Source organism: Mastigoproctus giganteus, chromosome 2 (assembly GCF_048544385.1).
Source record: "Mastigoproctus giganteus isolate SK-2022 chromosome 2, ASM4854438v1, whole genome shotgun sequence".
Classification (NCBI taxonomy): Eukaryota; Metazoa; Arthropoda; class Arachnida; order Uropygi; family Thelyphonidae; genus Mastigoproctus; species Mastigoproctus giganteus.
This window is the reverse complement of record NC_143576.1, coordinates 45683403-45709391: the sequence shown is the minus strand read 5'-3', so window position 1 is coordinate 45709391 and position 25989 is coordinate 45683403. Positions and strand designations below refer to the sequence as shown.

At 38.9% G+C, this 25989-nt stretch overlaps 1 protein-coding gene across 4 annotated transcripts in view; it reads right to left on the bottom strand.

The window, feature by feature from the left end:
* The window catches only part of FAM21 (Family with sequence similarity 21), a 1354861-nt gene that overhangs the window by 1088455 nt on the left and 240417 nt on the right, over positions 1–25989 (bottom strand). For all 4 annotated transcript variants that reach the window (XM_090388854.1, XM_090388862.1, XM_090388870.1 and 1 more), the window contains exon 5: positions 475–540. In XM_090388854.1, coding sequence (XP_090244980.1) covers positions 475–540 — 66 coding nt within the window. The remainder of the gene's footprint in view (positions 1–474; positions 541–25989) is intronic.

Sequence of the window (25989 nt, the reverse complement as noted above, 5' to 3'; positions counted from 1 at the left end):
TGTTAAAAACATTTCCATTTGTTTTTTTTTTTTTTTTTTTTTTTTTCGGTAGTTGGTGCATCGGTTTCTGTGGCCATAGTGCACCTCCCAAGGTTTTTGCAGTACTTTGATCCAAGCCCGAGGCGGGATTCGAACCCGCGACCTTTGGGTTGCCAGGCAGGCACTTTACCCACATGGCTAGTCCGGTCGGCATTTCCATTTGTAAGTAGAATATACTCCATGTGACTGTAAACCATCTCACAACATGATGCCCCTGCTGGAGAATTAATGAAAAGGTCAAAACTAGCTGTGTTTCATGAGTTTATAAAAGTTGGACAGATCAGTCATGATGAGATAAATGGAATCATATTACTAAATAACACAGAAATATAATTTGTAATAGAATGATTTTTTACAAGTCAGTATTCTTTTTTTTAATTCATTTGATCTTAATTAACAATTATATAACAATGTGATTTAAGAAATATACACTACCTGTTCTTCCAGCTTTTTTGTCTCTGTTTTTGAATCTCCTGTTATATCATCATCATCGTACACTCTCTGCAGATATTTAGAAAAGTCAATATTGGAAAAATAATTCTCAGCAGACATTTTAAATTTAAATAAACAGAACTAAATTATAAGTGAAGCAGTCATACATGAATATACTAACATTAAAAGTTATTACTGAAGCATTCATAATACAATAGATTACCAATAGCTGCTGGAAGAGGTAAAAGTGATTCTTGCACTACTTCTATTGAAATGCAATTGAGCAGCAGCCTGGAAAGCAAGGCAATGGGAATTTCCAGGACTGCTGGGAGTCATATTGGAACAAGTAAATACATGGACTGTGTTAGGGTAACTAAAAGTAGAAACAGATGCATGTATACTTGCATGTACACCAATGCTAGGAGTATAGTTAATGAATTCAATGAGCTTGAAGTGCTAGTCAAGACATCAAAGGCAGAAATCAAGAAGGATGTAGAGCTGCTGGAACGAGTACAGAGAAGGGCAACAAGATTAGTGAATGGAACAAGGGGGTGCTCTTACGAAGAAAGGCTTCAGTTTTGCAAATTACAGTGTCTGGAGACTAGGCACCAGCGAGGTGATCTGATAGAGGTGTATAAAGCCTTGAATGGTTTAAGCATGCTCAATGCTGATGGGATTCTTCCTCTAGCTCAGAAAAATCACCTGAGAGGGCATAAATTCAAATTGAGGAAAGACAGATGTAGGATAGACGTGCGGAAATTTGCCTTTAGCCAGCGGGTGGTTGGTTGGTGGAACAGACTGCCATCCCTTGTGGTGGAGGTTGATAGCCTAAATAAGTTTAAGGCTCAACTGGACAGGTACTTTGAACGAACAGAGGGGTGAAGTGGAAGTGGGTTTTTTTTTTTTTTTTTTTTTTGGCTGATGCTGCATAAGCTTGCTTTCTTGCATCAAATGCCTCTACTAATGCTAATGCTAATGATATTGTTGGGATATCAGAGACATGGTGTCACACAGACATAAGCAGTGCAGAACTGGAATTTGGGGAGTACAATGGGTACAGAAAGGAGAGACAGGATAGGAAGGGAGGAGGGGTTATGCTGTTAGTTAAGAAACACAAAATCTAAGGAAGTGCATCCAAATGATGTGGGTGGACAATGCAATGTTGATTCTGTTTGGTGTGACAAACACTGGGAAAGGAAAAATGAGAGTAGGTGTAGATGTCAGATTAACTAATTAGACATGTGACAGAGAATAAAAATGCATGGGATACATATAAATTAATATGTGACATAGAAGCTTATGATACATATAAGCTGGTCTGTAACCAAGTCACAAAGGAGATTAGGCAGGTGAAGGCAGATTACGAGAAATCTTTGGCAAAGGATGCAAAGAAAAACAGCAAAGAGTTCTTTACCTATGTAAACTCTAGAAGGAAAGGGATGAATCAGATTGGTCCACTTGATATCGATGGGTCAACTGTTGATGAGCCTGCTCAGGTAGCTAACAAACTAAATGAATATTTTGCATCGACATTCACACATGAGGAGTTATTTAGCGAGGGGAAAGCCAGAGGTGTATTCAACTCTAGCAGTAAGCTAGAGAATCTTGTAATAACTGAGAGTAAAGTGGAGGAGAAATTGTTGAAGATAAACACAAGAAAGGCACCCGGGGTGGATGGGATCTATCCAGTTATATTAAAGGAGGCAGCAAAGAAAGTAAGCAAACCCTTGGCCATAATTATGAGAGCTTCCTTGGACTCAGGGGAGGTACCCACAGACTGGAGATGTGCAAATGTGACCCCAATTCACAAAGGAGGATCAAAGGCTGACACAAGTAATTATAGACCTGTGAGTTTAACTTCTGTTCCAGGAAAATTAATGGGAGCACTGCAGGATCATTTAGACAAGACTTCAGTTATAGCTCGGACACAGCATGGTTTTGTTAAGGGGAAGTCTTGCCTGACCAATTTGATTGGATACTATGATGCAGTCACAAAGGAACTGGATGCAGGAGAGAAGAATTAGCATTAGCATTAGCATTAGTAGAGGCATCTGATGCAAGAAAGCAAGCTTATGCAGCATCAGCCAAAAAAAAAAAAAAAAAAGTAACATAAATAAATAAAAATAACCACTTCCACTTCACCCCTCTGTTCGTTCGAAATACCTGTCCAGCTGAGCCTTAAACTTATTTAGGCTATCAACTTCCACGACAAGGGATGGAAGTCTGTTCCACCCACCAACCACCCGCTGGCTAAAGGCAAATTTCCGCACATCTATCCTACATCTGTCTTTCCTCAATTTGAATTTATGCCCTCTCAGGTGATTTTTCTGAGCTAGAGGAAGAATCCCATCAGCATTGAGCATGCTCAAACCATTCAAGGCTTTGTACACCTCTATCAGATCACCCCGCTGGTGCCTAGTTTCCAGACACTGTAATTTGCAAAACTTAAGCCTTTCTTCGTAAGAGAACCCCTTTGTCCCATTCACCAATCTAGATGCCCTTCTCTGTACTCGTTCCAGCAGCTCTACATCCTTCCTGAAATGAGGCCTCCAGGCCTGTATACAGTACTCTAGGTGTGGCCTGACCATTGCCTTATACAAGGGAATAATCACCTCCTTATCCCTGCTAGAAAAATTCCTATATATCATTGACAATACACCATGAGCTACTCTTGCAGCTCGTCTGCACTGCTCAGAGAACTTCATATCTGCCTGCACCACCACCCCCTGGTCCCTTTCATTCTCTACCACTGTCAGTGTAGTACCACAGAGTTGATACGTTGCTCTGGGGTTGCTGTTTCCCATATGTAGTACTTTACATTTGTCAATGTTAAACTTCATTTGCCACCTCGAAGCCCATCTGCTCAACCTTTCCAAATCCTGTTGCAGCAGCATAGTGTCAGTAGTGTCCTTGACAACCCTGCCAACCTTCGTATCGTCTGCAAACTTGGACATTAAGCCTGATATACCATCATCAATATCATTTATAAATACAGAAAACAATAAAGGCCCCAATACTGAACCCTGAGGGACTCCACTAATAACATTAGTCCACGATGAGCAGTGTCCATTGATTACCACTCTCTGTCTTCTCCCCCTCAACCACCCCTTTATCCATAGCAGCAACTTGCCTCCAATGCCACACTGCTCCAATTTGTGCAGCAGTCTTCCATGTGCAACAGTATCAAAAGCCTTTCTAAGATCCAAGTATATAACATCAAAGTTATTCCCTGCATCCAGTTCTTTTGTGACTGCATCATAGTATCCAATCAAATTGGTCAGGCAAGACTTCCCCTTAACAAAACCATGCTGTGTCCTAGCTATAACTGAAGTCTTGTCTAGATGATCCTGCAGTGCTTCTTTCACCAGTGCCTCCATTAATTTTCCGGGAACAGAAGTTAAACTCACAGGTCTATAATTACTTGTGTCAGCCTTTGATCCCCCTTTGTGAATTGGGGTCACATTTGCACATCTCCAGTCAATGGGTACCTCCCCTGAGTCCAAGGAAGCTCTCATAATTATGGCTAAGGGTTTGCTTACCTCCTTTGCTGCCTCCTTTAATATAACTGGATAGATCCCATCCACCCCAGGTGCCTTTCTTGTGTTTATCTTCAACAATTTCTCCTCCACTTTGCTCTCAGTTATTACAAGATTCTCTAGCTTACTGCTAGAGTTGAATACACCTCTGGCATTCCCCTCGCTGAATAACTCCTCATGTGTGAATGTCGATGCAAAATATTCATTTAGTTTGTTAGCTACCCGAGCAGGGTCATCAACAGTTGACCCATCGATCTCAAGTGGACCAATCTGATTCATCCCCTTCCTTCTAGAGTTTACATAAGTAAAGAACTCTTTGCTGTTTTTCTTCGCATCCCTTGCCAAGGATCTCTCGTAATCTGCCTTCGCCTGCTTAACCTCCTTTGTAACTTGGTTACAGATCAACTTGTATCTATCATAGGCGTCCGTGTCACGTGTTAATTTGTATGTATCCCATGCATTTTTCTTCTCTGCCATATGCCTCATTAGTTCATCTGACAACCATTTAGGCCTAAACCTTGAACAATATTTCTTAGTTGGTATGTAAAGCCTAGTAGCTTCCACGATAAGTTCTTTGAATGCTTCCCATTTTGAATTTGCTGTTGGCAATATCATCAGTTGATCCCACTGTATAGAATTTAAATACTGTCTCAGTCCATTGTAGTCGCCTTTACGAAAGCAATACCCCTTCCCTTTACCCCTAATGGTAGTTACCTCTTTGAGTAACTCCCACTTCAGCACACTGTGATCACTGCCACCAAGTGGTTCATTTATCTGCAGATTCTTAATGCATGAAGAATCACTACTGATAATCAAATCAAGAGTATTACTCCCTCTAGTTGCCTCCCGAACATGCTGATGTAGAAAACAATCATCCAATAAATCCACAAAAGCCTTGCTACTGTGTGAGTGACCAGCCCCCAAATTCCAGTCAATATCTGGGAAATTAAAATCCCCCATCATAAGACTCTCTGATTTACTGGCCCACTCTATTTCTCCGAACAGTTTCTTATTATACTCATCAGAGTCATTAGGCCTATAGCACACTCCTACTCTCAATTTTGATCTCCCAATGCTTATGTCACACCAAACTGACTCGACACTGCACTGTCCAGCGATGTCGACTGGCTTCACTTCCTTGGATTTTATGTGTTTTTTAACTAATAGCATAACCCCTCCTCCCTTCCTATCCTGTCTATCCTTTCTGTAGACATTGTACTCCCCAAATTCCAGTTCTGCATTTCTTATATCTGTGTGACACCACGTCTCTGAAATCCCCACAATATCTGCCTTTGATGTTTTGAGCAATACCTCAATTTCATCAAATTTATTTACTAAACTCCTAGCATTGGTGTACACACAAGTATACATGCACCTGTTCTTTTTCTTAGCTACCCTAACACAACCCATGTGTTTACTTGTACCCCAATGATTCCCAGCAGTCTCTGAAATATCCTGCATCTTATTTTGGAAACTTATTTTGGAATGCTGGAAACTTTTTTCTGGGGAACCAAACATGGGTTTCACCACTTCAAATGTCCAATAAGCAAAGTGATCATATTGCACCAAGTGATGAGAGTCTACTTGTTAGTATTAGTTGTTGCTGATTTGGTGTTTATTGGCACATTGACAACAGAGATCATAGTGTGCTAGTTCATTTGTTATAGCATATGTTCTCTGTATATAAATCTTGTTCGAATGCAAGAAAATTAAATATTTCTGTGGTATTATATTATTATTTACAGCAGATTGTTTGTATGATACGTGTTTCTTGTCATACGTGTTTCTTGTCATCATAAAAAACATCTGATACGTGTTTCTTGTCATCGAAAAGATCTTCAAGGGTGATGTTTTGGTTTCCTTTATATAATGATGAAAAAATTCGTTTTCGATCACTTTCATATGTTGGGCATTCTATAAGTATATGTTTAACTGTTTAGATAGTATTGTATACTTGGCATCTTTGGGGTTCTGCACATAATAGATAACCATTTGTGAAATGCATATGTCCTATCTGCAATCTGGTCAGAACAACTTCTCTCCTTGATTTCTTTATGCTAGTTTTCCAGTGCTCAACTTTTGGTTTTATTTCATATAATTTATTCCAAGTTTGTTTTTGACAGAGTTCTTGCCATTGGGTTAGACAGCGATTTTTAATGATTGGCTTGTAGTTCTTATGTGGAACTGTGAAATATTGTTCTCGAAGGTTAGTGGCTGATTTTTCAATTCTGTCTGCTTCATTTCCTTTTATCCCGGTAACCAGCAGAAAAGTATCTCTTGTTTTTTATTTGTGAAGTCTGTTATTATCTGTTTAATTTGCCAGAGTACTGGATGGGTTATACTGGTTGTGTTTTGTACGGCTTGGATAACACTTAATGAATCACAGTATATTACTGTTCTCAAGTGGTAGGTGGTTCTGAAATGCTCCAGGGCTATCTGAACTACTAATTCTGCAGTGTATACACTGCATTCTTTTGGGAGTGACAGTGTAACATCTGGGAATACTGCTGATGCTCCTACATGGTTCTCCGATTTCGATTTGTTTGTATATATTGGTATGTGATTGGGATATTGCTTTCTATGTGCTGCATGAAGTTGTTGAAAGTTGCTGTCTGGTAAAGTATTTTTATTCCAGTTTTGTGCGAAGAGTTCATAAGCTGTGGGATGTTTTATCCACAGTGGAATTATATGCCCTTCTAGGTTTGCAACATTATCTATTTTGAGATCATGTGTTATCAGTAGCTCCTGTAGTCTGATGCCTAGAGGCTGGTTTGCTGTTTTGTAGTTCCTACATATATTTTCCCCTTTTGGTGAGAATAAAGTTGTCCAAGTCGTATGTTCTCTTATGGGCCTTATCCTGTAAGCCAGCTTCGTCTCCTCAGGAACAGTGGTGATTCATTAGCTTCTGTATAGAGACTGTATGTAGGGGATGTGCGGAAAGCTCCTGTTGCCATTTGTATAACATTATGGTGAATCGGATCTAATCATTTGAGGGCGCTCTTTTTTGCCGATGCATAAACCAGTGCTCCATAATCTATTTTTGACCTTACTAGTGCTTTGTACAGGTTGAGCAAGGTATAATGGTCAAGATGCTGTTGTTAAGACTTTTAAGTTGTTTCATAGATTTTATACGAGGTTGCTTTATATGTTCTACAAAGGTCAATTTGTTGTCTAGAATGAGTCCAAGAAATTTTACACTTTGTTTAACTGGCATTATATTACCTTGAAATGTTAGTTCAGGTTCAGGACGCAAATTTCATTTTCTACAGAAATGTACGCAGACTGTTTTTTGTTTTGATATTCTAAACCCGTTTTCTGGGCCTAATGACTGATGTAATTGTGCATTGTTGTCTTTCTATTGTTCCCGTGTTCTGTGCTTGATACGAAATACCGAAGGCAACTACATATAGTGCATATGACACTGTGGGTGGTAGTTGTTTTGTGATGCTATTTATTTTTATGGAGAATAGTATGGCACTCAGGACAGACCCTTGGGGAACTCCTTGTTTATATCATTTTGACATTGTGTTTTGTACTCTAATTTGAAACGTTCTATTTTTCATGAAATTTTGGATGAATAGTGGTAAATATCCTCCGAGTCCTGCATCGTGGATGTTTTGTAATATACCGTGTCTCCATGCTGTGTCGTAGGCCTTTTCTATATCAAAAAATATAGCAACCATATGCTTTGAGGTTATAAATGCATCTCTTATATCTGCTTCTATTCGTACAAGGTGATCTAATGCGGATCGATTATGTCTAAATCCACACTGCATACTGATGAACCAGTTAGTTGTCTCAAAATACCAGACTAATCTTTTGTTGATTATCTTCACTAGCACTTTGCTTAAGCAGCTAGTGAGGGCTATCGGTCGATAGTTGTTTGGGTCCTTCCGATCTTTATTGGATTTTTGGAAAGCTAATACTATTGCATGATGCCATGCTTCAGGATATTGGTTTTCTAGAAAAATGCAGTTGTACAGTTGAAGGAGGTTTTCTACCTCTTTCTGCTTTAGGTATTTATGCATATCATAGTGTATACTGTCTGGTCCAACTGCACTTGGTTTTGTTTTTGATACTGCTTGGTATAATTCATGAATTGTAATTGGATGGTTATAGGGTTCAATCCTTTTGATATTAAAATTAATTCTGTTTTTTTTTTTTTTTTTTTTCAGTTTTCTCCTTATAGGTCAAAAATTCTGTAATGTAAAATTGTTTTGACAATACTTTAGCAAACGTTTCTCCTAATATATTAGCTATCTCTGATGGTTCGGTAATGCTTTCTCCATTCCAGTGTAATACTAGTGATGGTTGGTTTTTATATCCCATTCATTTTTCCTATTTATTCCATATTATTATTGTGTTTGTTGTTCTATTTAATGAGGAAGTAAACTGGATCCCAGAAGTTTTTCTGGCTTGTTTCCGTGTATACCTAGCTAGTGCTTGTGCAAATTTTATCAGATTATCTGTTGTAGGATATCTCCGGAACTTACTCCAAGCTTTGTTTTGTTGTCTTCTTGTTTTCATGCAATCTTCGTTCCACCAGGATTTTGGGTGCAATAGAAAACGAGTTGAAGTTGTTGGTATTGTTTGTTCGGCTGCTTGTATTAAGATATCTGTGACATACTTCAGAGCTTCGTCGACCAATGTTTCTTGGATGATTTGTGGATTAAATATTGCCAGTTCTCTAAATTTTTCCCAGTTGCCTTTTTCTATTTTCAGCGGGGTGGTAAGGAGGGTTTCTGGTCAGTACGGTGATTACTGAGTAGTGGTCACTGCTGTATGGGTTTTCTATTACTTGCCACTTTAATTCCAGTAGAAGGGAAGGTGTGCATATAGTTAGATCTATTGCTGAGGTTGTATGACTAGGAAAGTGAAAGTACGTATGTTTGCCATTATTGAGTAGAGAAAGGTTATAATGGTCTATTATTCTTTCTATTATTCATCCTCGTCTGTTGATGTCAGTGTTTCCCCAGTTTGTCAGTTTTAAATGGAGACCTGAATGGCTATGCCCATTCAGGTCTCCCATTAACAGTAAGGTGATTGGAATTGGGAGATTAGTTGATCTATTTCTTCAAATTGTATATCTGGTGCTGGTGGAAGGTACACTGAACAAATGGTTACTCGAAATCTTAGTGTTATTCTTACAGCTATCGCTTCTATATTGCTGTTTAAAGGAATATGTTCGGTTGGGATGTGGTTATGGACCAAGATGGCTACTCCTCCATGTGTTGACCTTTCTCTTATTCTGTCTCTCGGATACATTCTATAATTTTTTACTGAAAGGGTGTCTTGTTGTCTTCTTGTATACTGGCATATGGTGTGTTATTAAATACTGGACATTGTCATAATTGGCTTGTAGTCCTCTACATTTCCACTGGATGAACTGATCCATTATTTGGTTTTCCAAGGGCTTTCGGGTTGCTTCTGAAATGGGGCATTCTTATGCTTTTCTTATCTTTTTTACGATAGTTTGGCCGGTCCGTGTCCATACCTTCTTCTGTGAAAATTTCTAGTACTGGTTCGTCAGATGTATTTATTTTTTCTATTTCCATCTGTTCAGTTGCTTTGGTGTTTGTAAGTTTAGATTGGTCTTCGTTGTGATGCTGATTTGATTTGTGGATATCTGTTCTGTGTGAATAGAAATTTGGGTATTCACTGTTTTCTCCTGTTTTTGTGCGTTCAATCCAGCAAGTGATCCAGCAAGTTCAATCCATTTGTTTGGCAGCATGGAAATTTCGGTTTGAACTTCTACTGATTTATATTGGATTACTGCTTGTGCATATGTTGGCTTGTTTGTAGGCCATGGCTGTATTATTCTCCTTGCTTCTTGGTACATTGTGTTGTGTTCTATTTTGTATTGTATTTCTGAATTAGTTTCTCTTGTTTCCATTTTTCGCACATTTTTGAGTAGGTTGGGTGTTCCCCTTTACAGTTTGTACATTTCAAGATGTTGGCAGAGCAAGCTGTAGTCTCGTGTTCTTTAGAAACACATTTTGCACAGGTTGCTGAGTTTCTGCATGCCATTTGCGAATGTCCAAATTTCTGACATTTGTAACAACACAGTGGATTTGGTATGTATTGTCGTACTTGGCAGTTCAGATATCCTGCTTTGACTGTTGTTGGAGGTTTTGGAGTATTAAAGGTTATGATAAGGGTTCTTGTTGGAATTATATTTCCATCCCTTTGGATATTAATTCTCTTCACTCCTGTTACTCATTGGCTTCTTAATTCTTCTTTGAGCTCTTCCTCTGACACATTTAAGAGGTCCCACTCTGAGATCACCCTTCTGGAAGAATTCAGCATGTTGTGTGGTGATATAACTACTGGCATTCTTCCAAAAATTGTTGTTGATAGCAACTTCTGAGAGTGTTTGGGATTTTCTGTTTCCACTATTGTCTCCAGATCCCAGGCGTCGAACTGACTTGGGAGATCCTGCTAGACCCTATAATGTTTTCTGAATAATGAATGGAGACATACGTCCTAATGTCTGATCTCCTGTCACATGTATGACAATGTATGTCGGTATTTTTGGTGAGTCCATATCTGTCTTCTGTCTCTTTGATTTTGTGTTTTCTGTATCACTACTTGGTAGGGCTTTCTCTTGAAGCCCTGTAGTACATGTAGTTATTTTACTACTCATGTTTGCTCTTTTGGCCCTAGGAGTGTTACTTTCCTCTCCCAAGTTACCAGCCCTGCCACGTGGAGGCAAGAGCAGTGCCATTTAGTGACCAAGCCACTGTGTAAGTTAGATTAGTAAAAGTGAGAATAAGAGAAAAAATAAGAAAGGTGAGTTTCCTTTCTGTGTCTTTACTTACTGATTGTAAGACAGAGAATCGCTTGGCACTTAGGGCCGTTAGTATTAGTAAATATTAGTATAATATTATTATATTATTAAAGAAATAAATTTTCCGTTCATACGCCGGAATGACCACATGGTCAGAGGAGTTCACAAAGTAGAGAAAGAGAGAATACAAGAAACAGCACTGTATTCAGCAGTCACGGGCTTGAACCCCAGTCACTCAAAGCATGTGTACTTGTGCACCCGCATGCCTGACCACTCTGCTATGGTGGCCTGTGTATTAGTGTTATATTATATTAGTATTACTAAATGTGACGTGCATGGGTTGAAGTTGATGGGGTGGAGGGATGCCAGAAATTTTGCTTGAGAGACTAAACAATGAGTTTCACCACTTCAGGCCTCCAGCAAAATGGTGGTATTGCACCAATTGATGAAAGTAATCTACCACCTAGTGTTAGCATTAGTACAAGAACTTTCTGACTTACGTAAGAGTTACGTTTCGTGGAATGCTACATAAGTCGGAATCTTCCCCGTGTTTATGCAGCACTTGCAACTGTGCTCGCTGAATTGATTGAATCAAAAAAGAAATGTTCGACGAACATGTAAAGAGAATTATTTATTGTATTTATTAAATTTTTTATCTCATGCGCAGGAAAAATTACAAAAGTGTGCAATTTAAAAAAATTTCAAAATTATAAAATTACAAAAAAAGAGGGGAGACAGGCATAAATGTACTGACTTTATGTCAGTACGTTTTACCTCTTGAGCATCATTGCTAGAATCGACATTAGTAGAGGCATATGATGCAAGAAAGCAAGCTTATGCAGCATCAGCAAAAAAAAAAAAAAAAAAACCCACTCCCAGTTCACCACTCCGTTCGTTAAAAAAAATAGTCCAGCTGAGCCTTAAATTTATTTAGGCTATCAACTTCCACAACAAGGGATGGAAGTCTGTTCCAACCAACTACCCGCTGGCTAAAAGCAAATTTCGGCACATCTATCCTACATCTGTCTTTCCTCAATTTGAATTTATGCCCTCTCAGGTGATTATTCTGAGCAAGAGGAAGAATCCCATCAGCACTGAGCATGCTCAAACCATTCAAAGCTTATACACCTCTATCAGATCACCTCGCTGGTGCCTAGTCTCCAGACACTGTAATTTGCAAAACTTAAGCCTTTATTTGTAAGAGCTTCGTAAGGGTTTCAGAGATTTAGAAGGGATTGGCCACTCAACCTTAGGAAACAGCATATTAATGGATGACTGTAAGGCGATGTGACTTTTTTCTTTTGTGAAGATTTCAGTGAAGGGGAACACATTTCAACATTATAGTTTAAAAACCCACACAATTGCAACTGTCAGTATTATCGCAAATGCAATAAGATCGAGTTTACTACCCGTTTATAATTAGATGCACTAACAGAAATGCCGCTCGATCAAAAAGCTAAGGTTCACATTACAATATTTTCTCAATATTCCTTCGGGATGCAAAATATGTTTCCACAATTTCTTTCCATGTGCACCGGCCTACAAAAACTTACATAAAGTCGAATTTCCGTAAGTCGAGTATTACGAAAGTCGGGGAGTTCCTGTACTAGTAAGTACTAGTATCAGCATATTTTGAACTATGTAGCTGAGTCTTGGATAAGAATCAAAGTGATCAAAATTAGAAATTTCATAAGAAGAAATATGTGCTCATGTGTAATTTTTAAATTTAGTTTTTAACCATTTTAACAACTTGAAAATGGAAATAACTAATAATTAATGTTTCTACATGTAACCCTGGTAGAACACTGTAGTGTGGTTCCTACAAAATCTCGTGTAATGAGAAAGCGTGTTACACTGGACTAAGAACCAGTACAAAACGGGGGGTTATGTTCCAAAAGCTAACAAAAATAAGTCTTTTTTTTTTTTTTTTTATAATTATCGGAAACTTAATTTTTATAGTAGTAATAACTTAATATTTTAACTTTATTTTTTATACTAGTAGTAACTTAAACAGCACTAACTGAATAAACATCTTACCTTACAAATTGTGATATTTATGTGAGATAATGTTTGTTCATTTAAATTTCTTCCTCTTATCGCTGCTAAACACTTCTGCAGCATCTAGGTTCCATGTACCTTCTCCTCTCTTTAAAAGTCATGAACTACACTCTTCGAAGTCACAATTATTTTTTATGATCTCAAAAAAGCATAAGTTCAATATCACAGAAAACCCAGGAATATCCCAACAATATATAGTGGATCCCCACTTTAAATGATACCAGCATTAGTAAAGGCATACAATGCAAGAAAGCAAGCTTATGCAGAGTCAACCAAAAAAAACCATTTCACCCCTCAATTCTTTCCAAATGCCTGTCCAGCTCAGCCTTAAATTTATTTAGGCTATCAACTTCCACAACATAAGGCGGAAGTCTGTTTCACCAATCAACTATCCGCTGGCTAATTTCCGCACATCTATTATACAACTGCCTTTCTTCAAATTGAAACTGTGCCCCCTCGGATTCTTAATCTGAGCATAAGGAAAAATCCCATCAGCATTCAGCTTGCTCAACCCATTCAAGGCCTTATACAGCTCAATCAGATCACCTCGCAGATCCCTACCCTCCAGGTGCAGCAATTTGCAGAACGTAAGCCTTTCTTGGTAAGAGCACCCTGTTCCCCTCACCAATCTTGTTTCCCTTCTTTGTACTCATTCTAGCAACTGTACATCCATCCTAAACTGCGGCCTCCAGACCTGTAAACAGTACTCTAGGTGTGACCTGACCATTGCCTTGTATAACAGAATAATCATCTCCCTGTCCCTACTAGCAAAATTCTTATATATCATTGACAAGACTCCATGACCTGCCCTGGCTGCCCATCTGCACTGCTCAGGGAACTTCATATTTGAATGCACAATTACCTCAAGATCTTTTTCACTTTCCACTTCCCTGAGTGAAGTACCACACAGTTGGAACGATTCTCTTCGGTTATTGCTACCCATATGCAGTACTTTGCATTGGTCAATGTGAAACTTGAGTTGCCACTTCCCAGCTCATTTGCCAAACATGTCTAGGTCCAGCTGGATTAGCATACTGTCTTTACTGCCAACCTTTGTACCATCTGTAAACTTGGACATTAAACCTGATATACCTTCATCAATATCACTGATAAATAACAATAGGCCCAACACCAAACCCTGGGGAACTCCACTAATAACATTTCTCCATGAAGAGCAGTGTCCATTGATTACCACTCTCTGCCATCTCCCACTCAACCATCCCTTTATCCATTGTACCAACTTACCTTAATGCCATACCTCTCCAATTTGTACAGCAGTCTTCCATCTGCAACAGTATCAAAAGCTTTCCTGAAATCCAAGTATATGATATCAAAATTATTTTTCGCATTCAGTTCCTTTGTGACCACATCATAGTATTGAATCAAATTGTTCAGACAAGACCTCCCTTTAACAAACCCATGATGTGTCTTAACTATTACTGCAATCTTGTGTAGATGATCCTGCAATGCTTCTTTAACCAGTGATTCCATTATTTTCCCTGCAACAGAAGTTAAACTAACAGGTCTACAGTTACTTTCACCTTTTAAACCGGGATACATTTGCACATTTCCAGTCCATCGGGACCTCCCCTGAGTCCAAGGAAACTATCATAATTATTGCTAAGGGTTTGCTTACTTCCTTTGCTGCCTCCTTTAATATAACTGGATAGATCCCATCCACCTCAGGTGCCTTTTTTATGTTTAACTTCAACAATTTTTCCTCCACCACTTTGCTCTCAGTTATTACAAAATCACTTAGCTGCCTGTGAGAGTTTGATAAACTTCTGGCACTCCCCTCACTGAATAACACCTCATGTGTGAATGCAGATGCAAAATACTCATTCAGTATATCAGCTACCTGAGCATTATCATCAATAGTCAACCCATCTATGTTAAGTGGTCCAATCTAATTCATCCTGTTGAATTAGATTGGACATTGGACAATTTGCTGCTTTTCTTTGCATCCTTTGCCAAATATTTCTCGTATTCTGCCTTTGCCTGCCTAATCTCCTTTGTGACTTGATTACAGACTAATTGATATCTGCCATAGGTTTCTGTGTCACCTGAAAATTTATATGCATCCCATACATTTTTCTTCTCTGCCGCGAGCCTCATTAATTAGTTGGAATGAAAAGTCTAGTAGCCTCCAAAATTAAGTCCCCGAAGGCTTCCCATTTAGAATTCAACATTAGTAACATCATCAGTTGATCCCACTGTACAGAATTTAAAAACTCTCTGAGACCCCTGTAGTCACCTTTACGAAAGCAAAAGCCCTTCCTTTTAGCCTTGATGGTAGTTACATCTTTACGTAATTCCCACATCAATACATTGTGATCACTATCACCGAATGGTTCCTTTATCTGCAAATTCTTAATGTATGAATAATCAATGCTAATAAATCAGATCAAGAGTATTACTCTCTCTGGTTGCCTCTCAAACATGTCGCTGTAGAAAACAGTCATCCAATAAATCCACAAAAGTCTTGTTAGCATGCGAGTGACCAACCCACAAGTTCCAGTCAATATCTGGAAAGTTAAAATCCCCATTATAAAACATTCTGATTTACTGGCTCACTATTTCTCTGCACAATTGCTCATTATACTCGTCAGATTCATTAGGCCTATAACACAAACCTATTCTCATTTTTTCTTTCCCAGTGCTTATGTCACACCAAACAGACTCAACATTGCATTGTCCACAAACATCAATTGGATGCACTTCCATAGATGTTGTGTTTCTTAACTAACAGCATAATCCCTCCCCCCTTCCTGTCATGTCTATCCTTTCTGTACACATTGTACTTCCCAAATTCCAATTCTGCACGGCTTATATCTGTGTGACACGTCTCCGATATCCCAACAATATCGGCCTTTGATGTCTTGACTAGCACTTCAAGCTCATCGAATTTATTAACTATACTCCAAGCACTGGTGTACATGCAAGTATACATGCACCAGTTCCTACTCTTAGTTACCCTAACACAGCGCATGTATTTACTTGTTCCACTATGACTCCCAGCCTTCCTGGAAATCTCCATTACCTTGCTTTCCAGGCTGCTGCTCATTCTAATAGAAGCGGTGCAAGAATCACTTTTGCCTCTGCCTGTGGCCATTGTTAACCCTTTAGTCTGTCTATCCCCCCCAAGCTTGCACTTTTCCGACCCACCTAACACTGCCTCGATAGCATCAGCAAATATTCTTGCACCCTTTCTATTTAAGCGTACCTCATCCCTGTAGAAGCAGTCTCTCCTGTGAAACGTTTAAACTGAAAGAATATTTTCCAGTTAGCAAAATAAAAATAAATTTAGGCTTACATGCATAGCTTACTTAATACGTATTGTAATATGTACATACTAATTGTTATTTCTGTTCACTGACTTTTTTTTTTTTTTTTGGTTGTAAAATTTAAAACAGTAAAAATGATAAACAATTAATAACAAAGAACACGGTGAGCACAAGTTGCAAGAAACAGGATACGTACAAGTGAGACACGGAGTAACGAGTTTCTGAAAATGTTTCTTTTTATTGAATATTTCACCATAATAACGTATAAACCCACAGAATTCCAACTATCGGCACTACTATATCAAATGCAAGAAGATTGAGTTTCCCATTTAAAATTGATTATTTTAAATATGAAACTGCAAACTGTTTTTATTGTTTTATGGTAGTGACCTCCAGAAAAGTGCTTTCGAAAATACCATGAAGGCGATAACAACTATCGAGTCAACAGCAGGGATTCACAAAAAGGAATGGAAACATTGAAAATACATCTAACATAATAGCAGGGTACTCCCAGCACAAAAGCTCAAAAATACCATGTTTTGCGAGATTTCTTGCAATTCTCAAAATATGTTAGAGCGAAACCTTGTTGTAGAAGTACCGTGTTGTGCAAGATTGCCACAATTTATCAATTGTGTTAGAGCAAAACCGTGTTGTAGAAGTACTGTATTATATGGGGGTTGCCTGTACTTTATATTTATGCAGGTTTTTTTTTTTTTTTTTTAACTTTCAGCAGAATTTATAAGTTTCAGCATATTTCTGCTTCTACATGTAAGACACAAGCAGAAATGTGGGTGTTAAATTCAATTTTTCACCCACATCGATTTTATAAACTGAAAAATGAAAAGCAACTGATATACTCGTGCTTATATTTTTGGTTTATGAAGTGTTTTCCTTATTTTGAACAGAACTAATAAATGTTTTTATAGAAGATATCACTGGTAAAAAAAACAATATTTACTAGGTTTAGAGAGAAAGTATACTCTGGGTATGAATAATTTAGCAGTTTGCTTTTAATAGAAGCTGAGAAATATTCTTGCCACTGACCTCTTAACCAGAATTTGGAAACAGCTGGATTTTGATTTCCTTAGGCATAGAATTAGCATTAATAAAGGCACATGGCAAAAGAAAGCAAGCTTATATAGAATCAGACAAAAAAAAAAAGAAAAAAACCCTTCATTTCACCCATCCGTTCGCTCCAAATGCTTGTCTAGTTCTGCCTTGAATCTATTTAAGCTATCAACTTTTACAATGACAGATGGAAGTTTGTTCCAGCAATCAACCACCCACTAGCTAAAGGCAAACCCCAAACATCTGTCCTACAACTGTCTTTCCTCAATTTGAATCCTCTCGGGCAATGATTTTGAGCAAGAGGAAGAATCCCATCAGCACTGAGGAGGCTCAAACCATTCAAGGCTTTATTCATCTCAATCAGATCACTTTGCAAGTGCCTAGTCTCCAGAAACTTGCAAAACTTAAGCCTTTCTTTGTAAGAGCAACCCTTTGTTCCATTCACTAATCTTGTTGCCCTTCTCTGTACTCAATCAGCAGCTCTACATCCTTCTTAAAATGAGGCCTCCAGACCTGTATACAGTACTCAATGTGTGGCCTGACCATTGCCTTATACAAAGGGATAATCACCTCCTTGGTACACAGAATACAAGAACTAGTCCCCCACTTTTCAGAGGATGATTCTATGGGTTTTTGCCATCTATGTGCCTAGGTGTCAAGAAATTAGGCACCAACTCAGCGTTCTGATGGGCAACTATGAGAGTTTCAGGTATAGTGTAGAAGCCCTCAAAGAAATTAATATGAGAGTCCCATCAAGCTCTCAAATGCCCAACAAAATGCCAGAACTCACACCTGTGCATCAGGCAACACAGCAGCAATATCCAAGGCAGAATGCACTGGTTCCACAGGAACTGGTAATTGTTGGTGACTAATGTCACCAACAAAAATGATAGATGGAACAGGACCAGGTGTACGGTTAGCAGAACATGGAACCTAAATAGCTTTAATGAGCTATTTAGGAATTAGTTACAATCTTACACAGTGGAGACATTTTATTGACTCATCACAGAGAAGTCTCAAAAGAGTATAGCTCCCCGATGGAAATAAATATGGCTCAATTTCAGTAGCTCACTGTGTGCATTTTAAAGAAACATGACTACTTGAAAAAGTTGTTTAAAAGTCTTGAGTATGAAGAAAATGATTGGTTGGCCTGCAATGTGATTTATTGTCTGGATATGTTATATGTTCATTTCAATTTAGGACATTGTAATTAATCGGTGCAGCCAAAAATCCCAAAAGCCAAAATTCCGACAGCCAGATTCCCGAAGGTCCAAAATCCTGACAGCCAAAAATTCCGATTGTATTTAAAAATACAAAGTTAGAGTCCATATCTCAGAAATTGTTTGCAATAAAAAAATGCATGTAATGAAAACGGCCACTAAAAACATTAAAATTTTATTTGAACACATGGAACATATACATTGCAGTTATACAAACAGTATATAATAATGCGAAAATTTTATGTCATATTAATGAATAAACAACACACACTTTATACACCGAGTGATCACTAAATTATGACCATCTACCTAATACTTTTGCCCTTAGTACACCAGCTATCCAACGTGGCATTGATTCAACAAGATGTCGAAAGCGTTCAGGAGGTATGGCCAACCAAGCTTTATGTAATGCAATCAGCAATGCAGGTATGGAGGTGATTGGTGTATCCTATGGGATTGATATCGGTGGAGTTCCGGAGGCCAATCGATGAGCTGGAAGTCAGTACTCTGTTCCTCAAACCATTCCTGCACAACAAGTGCCCAATGGCTTGGTGCACTGCCATCTTGGAAGACATTATCGCCATTCAGGAAAAAATGTAACATAACGGGGTGTACACAGTCCGCAAGCAGTTGACGATTGCGGGGACCACTGATACGTTGTTCCACATGCACCAGGGGTCCAAGTTCCTGCCAGTGAACTTGGACGCCAGTGAACGCCAAATCTGTATGCGAACATCCACAGTGTGGAGTAAATAACATGACTCATCCGACCAGCACATCTTCTTCCAGTCTTCTAAAAACCAACTTGCATGCTCTTTGCACCAAAGAGCATGCAAGATATTGTTCTGGGATGGCCTATGTATTGGGTAGTCAACTCTTCAACAGTGTTGCACCTGTTCACCTGTACGAGTCGTCGAACCCGGTGCTCACCTCTAGCATCAACCTTTCGCTGACTTTTGTAGTTTTGCCGTCGGGTTGTTGTTTAACCATTTTGACGCCAGTCCTGATACACTTTAACTATGGTGGCTCTCGAACACCCCACCAGTTCAGCCATTTGGGAAATTGGGGCACCAGCTCGTCGAGCAACCACAATCTGTCCTTTATCAGAGTCCGTTAAATCCTTCCTTTTACCCATCATGCTCGGAATTTTACTACCTACTGAACCGCTGACACCTTATCTATTCTACGTAGGTCGACTAACTCGGCACTCTTTTACCTCACATGGTCAATGGGCCGCTTTCAGTTTTCATAGTGATGGTCATAATTCAGTGATCACTCAGTGAATATATACATATACAAGGTGTCTCAAAAATATTGGTACAAACATTTAGGGGAGGTAGATAACATCTAAAGGAATGTGAATCGCATAGGAACCCATAACCGGAAATTTCAAGGGAAAGTAGTAGAAGAAGCACAAGAAGCAGAAATGAGACACAAGACAGTAACTGGTGGCAAACATTTATTTGACATAATATTAACAGTGGAGTACGAGACAGATGCATTTCATGATATTACAACAGATGCTCGAAGGTTCCACCATGAGACGGGATGCATGCATGACACTTACGCAGCATGGATTGGTGAACACAGCTGAACACACCTGGAGTTTCTTTGACAGTAGCAGCAGCGCAGACGAGTCTCGCCCAGAGATCCATTTCCGTCTCCACAGGCGATTCATACACGATAGATTTGAGGGCCCCCCCACAGGAAGAAATCAAGGCTCGATAAATCAGGTGAGCGTGGGGGGCCAGGCAACAGGTCCACCACGGCCAATCCATCGATGCACAAAACGCCTGTTCAAATGGTCACGAACACACCTTCCATAATGGGCAGGTGCCCTGTCATGTTGAAACCAAATGTTACATCTCACATTTGCTGGAACATCGTCAAGTAACCCTGGTAGAACTTGCTCAAGAAAGATCCGATATTTAGCGGAGTTCATGTGGGATAGTAACAGGCATGGGCCGACTAAGCAGTCACCAACCATACCTGCCCACACATTTATTGCGAAGCGATGTTGTGCCGCATGGGGCGCACACCATGTGGGTTCTTGTGAGCCCACACATGAACATTGTGCTGATTGAATAAGCCTTAACGAGTAAAATAAGCCTCATCCGTGAACAAAACATAGGCTGGAAAATAAGTCTTGAACACTTTCTTGGAGAAACCACAGCACAAAAGTCACACATGCAGGATGATCTTGGGGGAGCAGTAACTGAACCCTTTGGAGATGAAAGGGGTGTACGGAATTGTCATGCCAGACACACTGTACATTGCAATGAGACACTCCTAAGGCAGAGGCAATGGCACATGTGCTGGTAGTAGGATTATTCACACTTTCTTGCATGGCAGGAGTTCGCATAGAATGTGGTCTGCCCACACTACTCCTGTTACCTCTAAATGACCCATAATCGCACAAATTTTGATGCACACATGCAAACAAACGATGGTCCGGTACATGTCTGTCTGGGAAGTGTTCTCCATAAATTCATTGAGCGGCTCGTCCATTGCCCTCTGCTAATCCATACACTAGGTGCATGTCTGCCAGCTCACAGTTCGTATATCGATGGATGCTCTTCGTGTGGCGACTACTGCTTGAATGAGTAAACCAGAAATTTTCCCTCTCGTGAACTGATGAACAGTGCCGTGTACCGACTTACGGTGACATTTCTGGTTATGAGTTCCTATGCGATTCACATTCCTTTAGATGTTACCAACCTCCCTAAACGTTTGTACCAATATATTTGAGACACCCTGTATACAGTGAAACTTCCCTTTAACGGACAGCCATGGGGAACGAAAATCTGTCTGAGAGAAGTGTCCGCTAACAAGAAGTCTGAGGGAGAAAAAAAAAAGAAAGAAAGAAAAATCGTTAAACGTCTAATGTAAAATTAAATTAAATTATATACAGATAATTGTATATTTCCTTAAGATAATGACTTTATCTTAAGGAAAATACATACAGCAATCACTTATTTTCTTCTACACCTTCTTCCGGCTGATAATTTTGTTTTCAACATTTGTTTGGAGTGAAGAAACCATCGAAAGTCCTTCAGTATCTTCTTCAGCGGCGAAAAACATTTTTAAACAATTGATTTGTATGAGCGCTTCTTCTATTTTTATCGGTGGTTCGTCGTTAATATGTTCTTCGACAGAATGACCTCCTTCCATTTCTTCATCCTCATGAGGAACTTCTTGAAAAATATCAATGATAATGTCGTTGATATCTAGAGCACCATCTTCTGTAGTGAAGTTCGAGTCTATATCTTTGTAGCCAGGGTCACTTGTAGCGGAAGTATCGTACATTATCAATAGATGTTGAAGTTCTTGTTCTTCTTGGTGCTCCACATTGCTGTTCACAACTTCAATTTTTGTGTTTGAGAAGCCAGACTTTACAAAACAGTTCACGACAGTTTGTTTTCTAATTGCGTTTACTGAAGAGGAAATCTATTGAATCGCATCTAGGATGCTGAGTTTCTTTGCAAGGTCACTCGCACATGTTACATCATTCGTGTTTGCAATGAGATGTCTTAAAACACTTTTTCTGTAGTGAAGTTTAAAATTTTTTATTATCCCTTGATCCAAGGGCTGACACTCTGCAGATGTGTTTGGTGGCAGAAAAACAATTTGAATGTTGGACAATTCAATGTGCGGGTGAGATGCAGCATTATCCATGAAAAGAATACTTTTTCTGTTTTGACGAATCATGTTTTGGTTAAAGTGACTTATCCATTCGCTCATGATATCTTGTGTCATCCACGCTTTTTTATTAGACTTCCAGTCAACATCCAAAAGATTCAACTTTATGCCCTTGAAACAACGAGGATTTTGTGGTTTTCCTATAACAAGAGGTTGTTCAAAGTCTCCCAGCATATTTGTACATAATAGTACAGTCAAGCTTTCCTTAAAAATTTTTCCACCCTGGCACTTTTCGTTTTTTAGACTCGTTTTTTCAGGAAGAGCTTTAAAAAACAACCCTGTTTCGTCACAGTCGTAAATATCCTTAGCTTCAAAATCACAACATAAATCTTCCAATTTGACGGTCCACTCTGTTACAACCCCAGTATCAACAGATCCACCTTCACCACTTACAGTTTTCCAAGAAATTTTATGCTGAGTTTTGAACTTGTCTAGCCTTCCCACAGAAGCTTTGAACTAATTTACTCCCATAGATTTCGCAACCTCCAAAGCCTTTTCCCTAAAAATAGGTCCATTAATGGGAATTTTTTTAGCATGTGCGCGACAAAACCACTCATACGTAACATTGTCAATTTGAAGTCCAACAGTTTTCGGTAATGATTTTTGAACCTGATCATTTCCATGTTGCCAAAATTGTTTGAGCAGTTCATTTTTTTTCTTTAGGATGTCGCTTACCTGCGTCTTCCCGATTTTGAATTTTGCAGGGAGATTGTGAACACTTTTTTTGCAGATCATACTCATTAATGAGTTTGACTTTATCTTTTAAAGTTAAATGTTTATGAGAAGACATTGTGCACTTCACACGACACTGAACAAAACTGAAAACTGAAACTCAAAAGCCGAAAGGCCGACAAAATTCCCCCCCCCCCCGCCACTGCACACACCGAATTCATCAGAAGTTTTACACGTGCCTCAAAATTCTTGAAAAAAGGGTTTAGAACCACGACGTAAACCTTGATAAAATTCAGAGAATCGGAAATAGAAAATAAACACACGATTGAGGCAATACGTGGAAGAAACGTTCCTAGAAAAAGGGCCGTGAGCTCGCCCGCTGTCCGTTATGGGGAGATCAAATTAAGTGCTAATCTAAACGAAACAGTGCAGATTGCCTGTCCGCGTCCATTACAGAGAATGTCCGCTAGACAGAAGCTGAAAACACGTTAAAACCAATAGAGCAGAGTTGGGGAATTTGAAAATGTCCGTTGTAGAGAGATGTCCGTTAAAGAGAGGTGTCCGTTAGGAGAAATTTCACTGTATATATTTCCTCGGTGATTCTATATATGCGGCGCCTCCGTAGCCAGGTGGGCAGGAGCAGCAGTGCATAGCACATGCTTCTTGATTAGACCGGGGTTCGAGCCCGTGAGCCACCAAATACGGAGGATGCGGAAAGGTCAGGGAATGACCACCGCATATACCCGGAGCAATATGGCCTTAGTTTCTAATGCTCCTAAAAACCAAATAACAACATTCTATATATGCCAACGTGTGGTCGTCTAACTATACACTCCCATCTTCTATTTCAAGCTTCAACACTATTTTGAGCGCATGAATTTCCAATTGAATGGAATCGTATACGGACATAATGTTGGTGGAGTGCAAATTACTGTACCATTATGCATATGCCATTCAATCATTGGCGCTGGGGTTGTGGAGGTGAACAGACTGTGGATTTTCATCTGCTGAAAATGGATAAGTAGTTTTGATATTTTTACTGTATTCTTCGTAAATTAACATATTACTTTGTGTTCTACAAAGATATTAAATAGGCTTAGTAGCATTCATTAACTTATTTTTTAAATTTAACTAATGATTTTTGTAAGTTACGACTCGCCTCTCATACTGGTGTTGGTGCCAATATTGTTGAACATGACACCAGTGTTGTAGTGTACTAGATCGATATGAAATAGTGTAATGTATATCTCGAACGTATAGCATAGGGTATAATGTAAAACTAGATAGCATAATACATAAAAAATATGATCAGCCTAGTATAGTATTATCAATTAATCAATAAAATTTATTAATCTTATTAAATTTCATTGTTAATTAAATTGGGGTTTTTTTTTTTTTTTTTTGGTAGTCGTTGGCGCATAGGCTTCTGTGGCCATAATGGACCTCCCACGGTTTTTTCAGTACACTGATCCAAGCCCGAGGCAGGAATCAGACCCGTGACCTTTGGGTTGCCAGGCAGGCACTTTACCCACCCGGCTGTTAATAAATTGTACAGGCAACCCTCGTACAACATGGTACTTCTACAACACGGTTTCGCTCTAACATGATTGATAAACTGTGGCAATCCTCACACAACGCAGTACTTATATAACACTCTGTTATATAACCAGTACACTTATATAACAGAGTGTTATATAAGCATACTGGTTTCGCTCTAACAGAGTTAGAGAATTTCGGCAAACCTCGCATAACAGGGTATTTTTGAGCTTTTATACAGGGAAAACCCTGCTGGATTGCTATTATGTTAGATGTAATTTTTCAACATTCCTACTCTTTTTGAATCCTCGCTGTTGACTCGCTAATAAAAAATATTACTGAGATATCCCTGTATTTTATTTTGTTGAGAAATCACCATGTTATGTTCTGTGCTATTGAACTTGTGGAAAAATCTAGATTTCAAAGTTTTATTACTATTGGATAGCATGCCACGCCATGCAAAAGATTTAAGTCATCCAAACGTTGAAGTTATGTTTGTACTAGGTTAATACAACTTCTTGCATTCAGTGATTAGATCAAGGCATTATATCCAACTTTAAAACTCATTACATCAGAAAATCATTACAATGGATTTGGGAAAAAATTGATTCCAAATCTATTGAAGTAATGGAGGCATGGAAACATTTCTCAATTGTGGACTGTATCAGAATCATAGCTTTATCACTCAAAGAAGTAAAACAGTCAGCATTAAATGTGTGTTGAAAAATGTATGACCAGAGTCAATTCATTCAAGAAATGTGGTCGAACCAGCAGAAAACGGAATCGGTGAGATACAGGCAACCCCCGTACATTGTTAGTAATTCTACAAACAACCTACAGACAACTTGCTACATTGGTAGGAAGGGAAGGTTTTGATGATATGACTAGTGAAGCCCATGTGGGTAGCACAGTTGATAGAATCGCCCTCCTCCCCATACCGGGTGTAAAAAACCTACTTTGAATCCAGTCAGATGATGGGAGGAATTTTTATGGGTATTTTTCATGTGGCTGAGTTAGTCGGGCTCAGGCGAGGGTAGCATGGTTTTTAATGGTTTTTTAATGGGAGACAAACGTTGCTACACGTCCGTAGGAATAACCTTAAATTGGCTGCTGGACCTCGAGATCTGCTTTTGGATATCCCAGCAATTAGAGGATACATTATATTAATACTTAGAACATGGAACATTATCCTAATCTAAATGGCTCCTTTCAGAACCAAACAACAACAAAGAACATAGGACACCCTCTGAATATTCTTCAACTTAATATCGAGGACATAAGCCGATCAAAAAGTGACTACCTTTTAAAAGTGCTTAACGACTACCATGTAGATGTTGTGCTGCTACAAGAAACACATTGTGAAGATCAAAACCAACTTTACTCTAGATGTAAATTACCAGGATACAGCCTTGTCGCGGCTACTTTCCATAAAAGCTATGGTACCACTACGCATATCCGAAATAAAATTGACCAAATAGAAATTTTGGACATAAGCTCTAATGACATTTTCACTACCAGGGTTGGGGTGATGGGCCTGGAAATAATAAATATCTATAAACCACCATCTCGACCTTGGTGTAAAGAAGCTATCCAGAATGTGCATCATCCATCAATTATTATGGGAGATTTCAACAGTAGGAGTACTCTTTGGGGCTATG